The following is an 11,768-nucleotide window of genomic DNA, read 5'->3' on the forward strand; positions in this document are numbered from 1 at the left end:
AGTTACATTAAAGTAATGGATAAACAATTAATGAGGAAAATGATGAAAGCAATGAATGTTTGGAGTTCTGCCTAGTTTTGTTTTTTATTGTTCTAATTACTTTTACTCCTTTGTTGTTGTTGTTTTTTGTTTTTTTAGTCCAACCAACATGCTTTACCTGAGCTATTCTGTTCCTATATGGTTGTCTTCACCTGGTAAACAGGTAAACTTCTATAATGAATGAACTTTGGGCTCTTGGCCTTAATATTTACGGTAGAACTTTGGTAAACTTGTTGGGTAAATTCACGCTGCCCGTCTTATATCTCTGCTGGAAAGCGCTTTGACTCTGTCATTTTAAATGTGATACGTAATTAACGATGACTTGATTTGACTTGGCTAAATGGTGCCGATGAAAGACCACTTGAGTTCTGTAGGGAAGTTCTGTAGGAGTACTGTTTAGCATTTCCCAAAATCAGCATGCAGCTCATATTTGTTTCCAGTATTGATAAGACCTGAATTTGTCAGCACAGTTAAGGAGTCAGAAAGAGGTTGTCGGTATTGAGTGCAGAAGTAATGGGTAATTAGCTGACGGCTGACTCAGGCCACTCGCAGCTTTGTGTGTCAGGGTGGGAATGGAAAAACCGATGAAGCACATCTCTGCGGGTGTCATAAAGCTTTGCTTTATGGCCAGTTTGTGTAGCCTTGCAGATTAAGTTCAAAGAAAGGCGGCAGCTCTTTTCTCCATGCATCTTAAATCCTGTTTCTCCTCATATGGATCTGTAGATCAATTCTTTGGGCTGTGCTGAGATATCCCTGGTGTCAGCAGCTACAGGAAGGATGGGAAGGACTGGGTGTCTAAAAATACATTATTAAAGGGACAATTTCACCTCAGATTTAATAGTACTCACAGAGCAGCATGACCGTTCCACTCAAATTGCACACTTTGTCGCTGTGGAGAGGCTTTCTTAAGCGGCATAGCCATTAAAGCACACAGCAGACTACAAATGCAGCCTCCATAGGAAGATGCACTGTTTGCATTTAAAAGGCCAGAAAATCACAGTCAATCAGTGGTTTGTCTATGATTCATGCAATGAGCTCTACCTCAGAAAGTACTTGCAGCATTTATCTCAAGAGAGCAGCTCTACATGGAAATAAATGGGCTGGTGTCTGGAGATGGCACGCTTCCTTTCTCTGTTTAGACACACAGACAAATTTCAAATGGCAGAGAACCTGCAGCTGTCTAATCTCTGACTCTACTTCAATGCAGACAGAGCTGAATGATCCTGGTAATATTCTTATTAGGTTCAAAGTTAAAATGAAACACAGTGTGCACATTATAGGCTCTCCTGAGTCAAAAACACATCTGTAGCTACAAACGCATCAGCAGGATAGAAATTTGGCTGAAAGACAAACCGAATACAGAGGGATTACAAGATAAAAGACGACGAATTTGCAGCATTCTCTGTTCTCAGCTCTGAAACTCAGGCACTTATCCACTTTCCTCTCAGGATTAAAGGAAAAAAAAGAACATCAAACAAATTTGGTTCCAAGAAGATTTCAGCAGCGTGGCAGATATGCATTACTTATGAATAATTTATTTTAAAAACTCTAAAAAATATAAACAGTATAGTTACACTGACAAAAATGTCTAAGCACATCCAAGTACATCACATTTGCACGCTTGCATTAAAACACTTGATCAGTATTTAAGTATTTACAGTGAAAGAAACAACAAATATTTCTCATATTTTTGACATCCTGAAAACAGAGCTGCTGTGAACTGCAGAAGATTTCAGCGCTGAAGATTTTCTACCCACGATATGTGACATTTTAATCCTTTTCCAAAATGCATTAGAGACACTTGGAAGGCAAGGCCTGTAATTTCTTTTCCTTATCTTTCCTCTTCCCCCCTCCCTTTTTTTTTTTAAACAAATGAATCCTTTCCTTTCCTGTTTGTGCTACCGTCAAGAACCTGGACTCTGGACTGTTTTTTGTTGGGGTTTTTTGCCATTTAAGCTCTATAAATATTGAAATTGTGAGGAAATTAAAGGTTAAAAAACAACAACATAGCAACTTAATCGCATCAGGGTTCGGTGTTTTTCTGTAGAGCTTTCAGCACATGTAGCTTTATTTTGGATCGTTGCATTTTTCAGCATCACACACGCTTGAAATTTGGCACTTGTAATATCTTTAACAAAACTGTAAAAAGTGAAAATACAAGTGATATTAAATTTATTTTTAGGCATTGCTTAAAAATAAGATAAATTACATTCATTTTATCAGCATCTTGACAGACTTGAGACTTCATATATGTTATAATAAATGAATAACAAAGTTTTACTAAAATCTACCAGGTGAGCGGTTGAAATGTCCTGTGTTCCACCAAACTGTGTGACAAGTTTCGTAGTTCGGCTGCAGAGTGAACCTGCTTGTATCCCAGCAGAGCCAGAGTGTCATTACACAGATTCTGAATCGTTCTAACGATGTCAAAACCGAGCCGGAGCCTCCAGCTCTCTGCCGTCGCTCTGGAGTCTCTGGTGGTGGAGTATCTGTAGTTCCACTCAGACGGAGACGACACGTTGCTGTTGGTGTTCTTTGCGATCCACATCCTCACCCTGTCCTCCATCTCCAGCCCCACGAACCTGTACACCTCCGCGGCCTTGTCCTTCGGGTTGAAGGCCAAGTCCTCGTATCGCACCAGGAGGTAGCGTCCCCACAGCCACGCCGGCCTCTGCAGGCCCGTTTCTGCAGAAGCCGCCATGTCCTTACAGGTGCTGGTGATCTGCGACAGGTCCACATATCGAGGCTGTCGCCCGGTCGCGTTCCATATTTTCCAAGCTCGAAACTGATCGGAAAACGCCATCATGCGCGAGGCGAGGATGGCTCTGGGGTCTCTCACCAGGTGGATGATCTTCAGGTCCAGACGTGGATCTTCGGTCAGAGTGCGAAGGTCCCCCACCTCGGGAATCCGCACCGTCTTTATGGCTACGTGTCCTTTAGACAGACACGACATGGAGGCTAAAGTCAGGTTCAGCGCGCCACACTTCTTAGGACACCAGGTTTCATCAGGTGAATCTGACGCAGCTGTATCCTCTCCTTCCGAGCACACAGGAGAGGAACAGAGGGCATGGCTGGAGCTCCGGCGAAAGAAGGAGCTGGTGATGTGATCCTGTGGCTCGGGGCGAATGTAGTTCTCCATGAAGTGAAGGTCGCAGGTGTAGAGGTTGAGGAGGAGGTCCCTGTAGGCTCCCAGCAGCGCCCGGCGGTCTAAGGTTCGACGCAGCCTGCTGCTGGAGTTGGTGAAGGCCTGCTGGACGTGGTAGAGAGGCTCAAACACGTAGAAGATCCCGGGATGCTGGTTGAGGAGCTGCCCGGTGAAGGAGGAGCCGCTGCGAGTCGTTGCAAACAGCAGGATGTGCTTCCGAGGCGACTCAATGGACACCCAGCTGTCATCGCACAAGGCTCTCCACTTGGAGTCTGGAGGAAAGAAAACAAAAGAGCCTTCTGTCTGATTCACACTGTGATACTGAGTCACTTTCATAAAGTTTTCCTCTTGCAATAAGCAGAGCAGCTTTAAATGACTCATTACGTAACATGTTGTTACACTTTTAGTTGTTTCAGGCTTCTGAAAGTGACAGGAGTTGTTTCAGAAGAATGATTTCAGATCAGAAGTAAAGTTTTTTGTCGTATCTTTAGTCCATAATTTCCATTGAATCAAGCCAGTGAAGTGTAAATAATTTAGAGGGTAAACATGCTTGAGTAAGTTGCTTGTCTGCGAGGGGGTTTATGAAATGGCGGATCTCTAAATATAGCTCAAATAGCTAACATGTAATTACTGCTGATGAGGAGTTGATTGCAAAGGGGGATGTTACTTTTGTACACAGGAGCTCGTCAGTGGCAAAGCTCCGTCTGTGCCATGAGAGGGGATTAATGGAGATAAACTGAAGGATAATTGTAAAAAAACGGATCACATATCTCATTTCTCCACTTGTAGGGAATTCCCTCGTTCAATGATTGCGCTTTGCTTCTTCTTCTGTGTCAGTGAACAGCAGTGGCACTGCAGTCTGATTTCTTGAGACTTTTCTTCCAAAAAATGCTAAAACATGAATTGAATTGCCAATCAAACTGTGGATCTGATCTGTGTATGTCTGCTGATGTCGTTCAGTCAGATCCTGTAGCAGTATACAGCATGCGTTTTGAGTTATTTATGGAGTTTTTTGCATGATATATAAGCAAATACCTGCACACACAACAGCTACTGTCATGTTTGAACGGTATGAGAGGGAATTAGCCATCAGGTTGTACCTCTATGGTATCTGGTTTGGCAGCGGTAGACTCCCTGACAGGGTCCCGACATGGAGTCCCTCAGGGTTCGGATGGCCGTGTACTGGACCCCCAGAGATGCACACACCAGCAGCAGCACCGTCTTCCAGGAGCACTCCATCCTACCCCCACCTCTGGTTCTACATCCCTCACGCTGACACCGCCAGGACGGGAAATGCACAGAAAAGAGAAACGCGCCATGAGATTTAATTTAGTGTTTGGTTTTTTTTCCCCCATCTTTACACATGTGCAGCTTCATTCAGAGCTGCAGGGTTCTACTGATGGCCTTCTGAGCGACTCTTGCTGGAGAAGTTGGTAATCTAGCTTGAGGGTGCTTTAGCAGTTCAAGGTATAGTGCATGTCATTAACATTTCCAGTTTTCCCCTGCCGGTTTAGAATGTAAACCTTTGCCCCTTTGCAATTGCAGTTTCTGCTAATTTTGCTGAAAAAAAGGGATGGTTTTCTGCAAATTCACAGCACAGTTCATATAAAACAGCAGCTGGTTAACTTAGCTTAGCATCAACAAGCTGCATCCTGAAGGGGGGAAAGCACTCAAATCTGCTCATTAAAGACTATTTACCTAAATGTCAAATTATTCTTTAAAAAATCCCCAAATATTCCGTCTTCACGAGGAAAGAAAACAGACAGCACCTTTGAGGATTTCTACAATAAGTAGCTTAAACGCTTTGAATAAACCGTTTAAATGTTCTGGATTTGTTTCCTTGAGGATCTGCAGATTTGTTATGCAGGAAAACACGACTCAAAGGTCAAATCTTCAGGAGGAAACGGTAGAAGTAATGTCCTCATCTACAATAGCTCCAGTATTCAAGATACTGCGCACACTGTTGCATAATTGCATTTCATTTTTTTGCCTTCCTCTCTTCTGGGTAATTAAGCCTCTAAGCCCAGTCGAGAGCTACATACCCAGATAAATATAGCTGTCTCCACACAGATGAGCGCAGAAGTTTCCTTTGTACACTTCCGAGTTCTCTGCCAGTGGGCATGAAAGAGCAAAGGGAGATGTGATTTTCCAAATGGATTTAGAGGAAAAAAAAGGTGCTGCCATCCATTTGTCCGCATACACCAAACTGATGGCGGGTAATCACACGAGATCCCTGGGTGCAAAATGTCTCCCCATCACTCAAAAGTGGCTGCACGGAGGCAATCATTACCAAACCCCAGGTAAATATAAGGTGCGTCATATTACTGACAAAAATAAATACATCCTTCCTGCTTGCTTCCTCACCCGGCTTCTGTCACTCCGTCTCTCTCCATTCTGCATCTTGTTCATTAATGATGTTTATGTGTCCCTGGCAGACTCATATCCTCAGGAATGTATCACACTGAGCTTTTGATGTTCCATTAATCACAAACAGCGCCAAACCAAAGACATTTACTCTGTGGGTGAGGGTGGAAGGGGGATGGAGGGGGGAAAAAAAATCGAGCTGACATCATGAGCCATTCTGTTTGAATACGGCTAAAAACAGCGAACGCAGAATGAACTCATCAGGGAGGCAAAACTTTCTTTCTTCGACTGGTGGTTGCAGACAGGATGACACAAACAGGGACACTGTACTGTTTGTCTTCTTGTTTCAGAGCAACTTTAAAGCTGTTTTCTCTGTTAGTTGGATAGGAGACACTGTGAAATATAATGACTGCACGAATGATGGCAGATAATGAGAAACTTTGACCGACCTTCGCACCATCACTGACACTTCAAACCAAAAATAAAAAATACAAATAAAATCAGTCAATCAGACAAAATCCTGCCATCCGTACCCCAACATGCACTCCACAGCTGACTGACCGAGCCACATCGTGTAATTCCTCAGCGACGAGTTTTGTTTTCCTTTTCCAGGCATGATCAGGGCTCAGAGCTCCTCACACCCTGCTGCCCTCTGGAGAATGAAGACGGATGCTTCAATGGATTAAAGCAATTTGATTTGCAAGTCCTCCTTTCTCCCTGGCTGATGGCTCCTCCTGCGTCAGGACTCACACCAGGAATAATAGACGCTCTGTCAACAGCTGGAAGGGGACTGCAGGCTTCAGATGGTCTCAGCTTTTGTATCCCTCACACAATAACAGAGCTTGCAGAGGATAAAAGCCTCAGGGACAGGATCAGCCAAAGATTACGCTTGTTGAGTAAAACACTGAAATGTAGCTGGATATGTCGCTCTGAGAGGACGCGACCACTTGTGATATATGCGGCTTTCATTATTTTTAATGTTTTCCTGTAGATGGGCTGCACAGTGATTTGGTGGTTAGCACTGTGGCCTTGCAGCTAGAAGATCCCCGGTTCGCATCCCGGCTTTCCTGGGATCTTTCTGCATGGAGTCTGCATGTTTATCCTGTCAATGTGTGGGTTTTCTCTGGGGGTACTCCAGCTTCCTTCCACAGTCTAGAGAAATTTTGAGGTTATTTGTGATTCTAAATTATCTGTAGGTGTGAATGTGAGTGTGATTGTTTGTCTCTACTGTATATGCAGCCCTGTGATGGACTGAAGACCTGTCCAGGTGTCCCCTCCTGTCACCCTAAGTCAGCTGGGATAGACTCCAGCCCCCTGCGACCCTAATGAGGATGAAGTGGTGTATAGATAATAGATGGATGGTTTCCTGTGGGCCTTAATTATATTTGTGACAGATGATTATGTCCTGTAAATAGCTGATTGTATCTGGTGACATGTGTGTGCTCATATGTGGATGTTGTGTTTCTGAAGCCCATAATTATTTTTAAAAATCCAATCAAGAGACCTGAACCTGCTGGAAGCAGACAAGAGCTGGTGCGTCCAGGTTTTTTCATGGAAATAAGGACCTTGGAACCCCAAAAAGGCGGTAAAATCTGATCTCACTGCTTTAGCGAGTAAGAGGAGGAGGAGTATAAAAGCAGGTGCATTGAAAGCTCAGGTTAGTTTGAGTTTGTTTGTATTGCTGTCTCAATAGAGCACAATAAACTCTTTGCAACTGATTGTCTCCAGTGATTTTCATTGATTGGATCTTCGGGTTCATCAATCGAACTCCATCTCCTCAGCTTTAACAGTTTACACATCTTCTTACAATTAAGTGTTTGAGTGTAGTTTAGATTAAACTAATCCTTGTCTGATACAACATTCTATGTTGTGCATGTTCCACTGGCAGCTTTTCAGTTGTAAATTCAGTGAGCACAGGCATTGCTGCTGCTGCTGCTGAGATAACATAGCTCGCAGCAAAAGTATGGGCGCATGGCGCAAGGAAGGTAATTGCCTCTGTGGAAAATAAAGCCAACAAATGAGGTTAGGATGAAGGTGGGACTGAGGGATTTGGGATGCAAGTGATTGAGGGATGTGACAGTGCCAAAGATTTTTCTATTAAGGCACCTCGGCGTGTGCTTCAGATCCTCCGAGTGAGGGCTGTTTATTGGCAGAGGCTGGTGATCAATCCTAGAAAAACAGAGAGTTGAGCAACAGTAGCAGCACCGAGAGGAGTTTCAAAGCCTCCAGTTGGTCTTTCTGGCTCTGTTCTATCATTTTCTATTTTTCTCTCTCTAAACCAACAACACACACACATTCAGAGCTACAGGCGGAGAGCAGAGAAGAGCACTGCAGCGTTCAGAGGAGATGCATCTGACCCGGGGCTACAGAGGAGCTCCTGTGGTAGGAAAAACTCATGAATCTTGTCCTACATGTCTCCTCCAGCACAAACACACACACAGAAATGGCACTGAGAGGAAAGGAAAACAGATGAAGGTAAATGCCTAATCTGAGCTTGTCCATCTTGTGGCTCATTTACAAACAGAGAGGAAGTGGGGAGATTTTCACAGTTAAGTGCAAAATGAAGCAATAAATGAAGTGAGAAAACCATGCAAAGTTTACTAATGAATAAATATGTGGATTAGAATGAACAAGAGAGCACTTTCATTTACACATGTTACTTAAAGCACAAATTTGTAGCTGAACACATTGAAAACAAAGTGATGTGTTGATATAAACTCCATGTAAAATAAAACACTCCTTTGTTAGAAAATGCACAATTTAGCACCAAACAGATTGTCATGTGCATCCCATAAAGTAAAATACTAAAAACTCAACATTGAGTAACTCAGACGCACTTTTGTGCAAATTATTTGGATATTTTGTGATTTTTTTTTTCTTATATTCTCACTATTCAGTCACTGCTCGGACATGGCTCTCTGCGCGTAAAAGGCACAAAAAAGACGTTTCCTTACCATCAAAGCTTTTGATCGGATCCGATTCCCTCCAGCCGGTCCGGTCCTGCACGCTGCATTTGTCAAAGTGTGTGTATGTGTGAGTGTGTTGTGAGTGCGCGCTGCCCACCGGTGTGTCCAGAGCCAAAGTGGATTCAGAGCCGGAGATGCGCCATGGATGGAAAGCTGCGAAGGCAAGTCTCGCCCCTCCAGAGAGCCACGCAGGCTTCTGGAGCTGAGAGTCTGAGACTGGATGGTCTTTGCTGTGCGTTACGCTTTGATGCCGCAGGGTATACGTTTCATTACGTCTTGGAGAATGCATGCGATCTGCAGCCTACATAGAGACTCTGAAAACGTGGCTGCGCATCCGTCGCCATCTGTGGTTCAAAGTGGAGTGCAGGTGCGAGAGGATGAGATAATTCCCACATTTCATGAAGGCATCAGCACCAACCAGGCATCAGCAATCACCTCAGCGTCCCAGCAGAGTGTCACTCCTCCTCCTCTGTCACTTTCTCTCTGCAGGGATGCTCACTACACCCCTCAAATGGACACACAAACACACTTCTGCCCCTGGGATTACAGTGACACAATGACCTCTATTTTTCCTCATTCCACTGAGGATGACTGCCATCATCAGATGCTGCCGAGCTCCCCTGGTGTGGAGGGATGGGTACCCTATCATTGCCCCCGGGGGTTACTGCGGGGTCAGATTTAGCCAAGTGACAGCTCCATTACTCCTGGGAATGGGGATTGGATTCTGTTTGCCGTCTTTCAGATTTATCTCCCACTGTGGCAGAGTCACGCTGGCTAAAGAGTCTCTACAGAGATTCGCAGAGAGATGTGTGAAATAATTGTATCTGTTTTCCTCCAGCAGATCCTCGCTTGTACCCTATCATGTCTGCTTTTGAATGAGCTGCCAAATCATCAGACGCCTTAAACTTTCTATTAGTTGTTCCAACTTTTCCATCTCTCACCTAAGCTGTGTTTCAAACCTCGCAGGCAGTACAAGCGGATACACCAAAGCAGAATTTTTTTCAGAAAGCTGGAACTGGAGGAGCTGAATATCAACCTACGCATGATAGAGAACAAGCTTTTTCTGGTGCTACAGGGTTGAGACACATTTCCAGTCAAAGGTTTTTTTGCCGCACAAAGGACGACAAGCTGCCAAGAACACCCTGTGAGTGATACAAGAGTGGCCTGTCTTCTGCTGCTCTATGCACAGATCCCTCCCTCTGCCAGCCTACAGCATCGATTCCCCAGCACCGAGCAGCCGAACGCCCCCACAGCTTCTTGGTGAGATTTGAAACAAGCAATAAGAAAAAGTTGAGTTTTTCTGTGAGCGAGAACCGAATCCTCCACGGGCCTCTTCGTTTAGCTGTGCCCACACTTGTTCCTCACATGTGAAGAGCACAGAATCAGATATGCATGCACTTACATTAAACATTCAGAGAGCCTTTCATTTTCTTTTGGGCTCTTAACAAATGCTTCACCAATCTGCACTCTTTCTTTTCCATATCTTTCTGATTTACCCTCCTGTCTGATCTTTAACACCACTGAAGTGTTTCATCATGAAGTGGATGGAAACGCTCTGTCAGAATCTCTCCACTGTTAGGGATAACTCTTCAGCTACACTCACTGTTTTTTGCTGTATCTTGGCTTGCTCTGCACCTTCCACTCCTTTTAAAGCTGTGATCCATCAGTCAGATTACCTGTCAGTCATCTTGTGACGAGGGAAAGCAGGTCTCATAAAGTTTGCCTGTGGAGCAAAGCTTGTGTTTCCATCCTCTTCATCTCATGTGAGAGCGTGAAAGTAAAAAAAACAACAACAAAAAACAGCAGCGCCTTTATTCAGGCCTCCCTCACTGTATGTGCAATAAGCAGGTAAAAAGAAATCTCATTTTCCCCACTAGCATGTCAGCAGAGACAGCTAAATTTAATTCAGCAAACAACCAACGCGCTGAACAGCAGGCTTTTCTCTTTTCTCACTTGTTCTGCACTGACTGCACTTCTCAACAAGTTATTGTCAGTCGGACAGCAATAACACCACACAGGAACGCGATTATTTCATTTAGAGGTGAACTATGAGATTCTAATCCAATGTACTTTTTTATAAAAATTGAATGAATATCTCCTCACGGTCCGCCAGCTGTCTGCTCTGTGTATACCCTGTCAAAAGAATCTAGTGTTTTTACTAGGACTGGGAATTTAACGTGTTAATTACGATTAACTGATTACAGAAAAAACGAGATGAGCCCTCAGTAGAGGGCAGAACCACGCCCTCTGCTGGCGAAAACCCTGTCCTCCCTATACAACTGATGCAATATGTATCAATTTTGATCATCGTACGTATCTCCCTCCCTACTTGATCTGCTGACCTGTAACTCCACAACTGAGCAGGGGACCTTAGACTGATCTTCAGTGTCAAGTTTGATTATCCTGACTTCAGCTGTTGCAGAGATATCGGACCGAACATAGCCACATACATACATACATACATACATACATACTTACCCAGCCAGATACCGCACCGAATGGAACCCCGCCGACGTACCGGTCGGGCATGGTTAATAATGCATTTAGTCGCACCTTTCTCACTTCCTTTTCTGGCATACTGGTAACACTGATGCACACTGCAGCCCAGTAGGTGGCGATAATGAACCTAAAGTCTGTTTGCCAGCCACAAAGAAGATGGACAGAAAGCACTGCAGTGAGCTTCAGCCCTTTAGAAACGTCGGGCCAACATGGTGGCTCAGCTGCAAACTTTCTTTTATTACAGAAACAGTTCAGCAAAAAGTATTTCTGAAAGCATCTGAGAAATAAGCTGCTGAATCTGTCCTTGTTTTAGTGCCACAGCAGCAAGTTTAGACTTTTAGTGAATATTTTGCGATGCCTCGGACTTCTGCTGCCCGCACCGAATTTGCATAGAGTAGAAGTCAAGTTTACTTTATGCAAATGAGCTCCAGGGAGACGCACCAGATCACAGCTCAAAACGTGCTGCAATCCAACCAGCATGCAATGTGGTGCGTTTCACATAGACAATGAATAGGATGCAAGAAATTGACGATCCTGTTGACATGCACCGTTAGCTATGGTAGTGCTGGTACCAGCCAACGGTGTAGCCATCCCATAATAGACCACTTTTCAAGACACTGAAAGTGCTTGAGTTGATAAAAAGTCTAAAAATGTTTAATATATTTGCTGTAATTACAGGTTGAGTTCGCAGTAATCTGTGAATGTAGTAGACAGCAGAAAAATGCAGATAAACATAAACGAAACAAACACTTTTG

The 11,768-nt window shown here is 44.1% G+C and overlaps 1 protein-coding gene across 4 annotated transcripts; it reads right to left on the reverse strand.

Annotated features, from left to right (window-relative positions):
* Nucleotides 1–1,554: 1,554 nt before the first annotated feature.
* On the reverse strand, nucleotides 1,555–9,631 carry si:ch73-62b13.1 (Carbohydrate sulfotransferase 1-like). Of its 4 annotated transcripts, none has more exons than XM_022189611.2 (3): nucleotides 8,503–9,631; nucleotides 4,285–4,456; nucleotides 1,555–3,456 (listed from the first exon to the last, which is right to left on the reverse strand). In XM_022189611.2, the coding sequence occupies exons 1-3, from the start codon at nucleotides 8,503–8,505 to the stop codon at nucleotides 2,327–2,329; spliced, it is 1,305 nt and encodes a 434-aa protein (XP_022045303.1). In that variant the 5' UTR covers nucleotides 8,506–9,631; the 3' UTR covers nucleotides 1,555–2,326. The 4 variants fall into 4 exon arrangements, with proteins under 4 accessions (XP_022045303.1, XP_051808068.1, XP_051808067.1 ...); XM_051952108.1 differs by lacking the exon at nucleotides 8,503–9,631 and adding an exon at nucleotides 6,110–8,481; XM_051952107.1 differs by lacking the exon at nucleotides 8,503–9,631 and adding an exon at nucleotides 6,082–8,481.
* Between the last annotated feature and the right edge of the window lie 2,137 nt (nucleotides 9,632–11,768).

This window comes from Acanthochromis polyacanthus, chromosome 8 (assembly GCF_021347895.1).
Source record: "Acanthochromis polyacanthus isolate Apoly-LR-REF ecotype Palm Island chromosome 8, KAUST_Apoly_ChrSc, whole genome shotgun sequence".
In the NCBI taxonomy this organism is placed as follows: domain Eukaryota; kingdom Metazoa; phylum Chordata; class Actinopteri; family Pomacentridae; genus Acanthochromis; species Acanthochromis polyacanthus.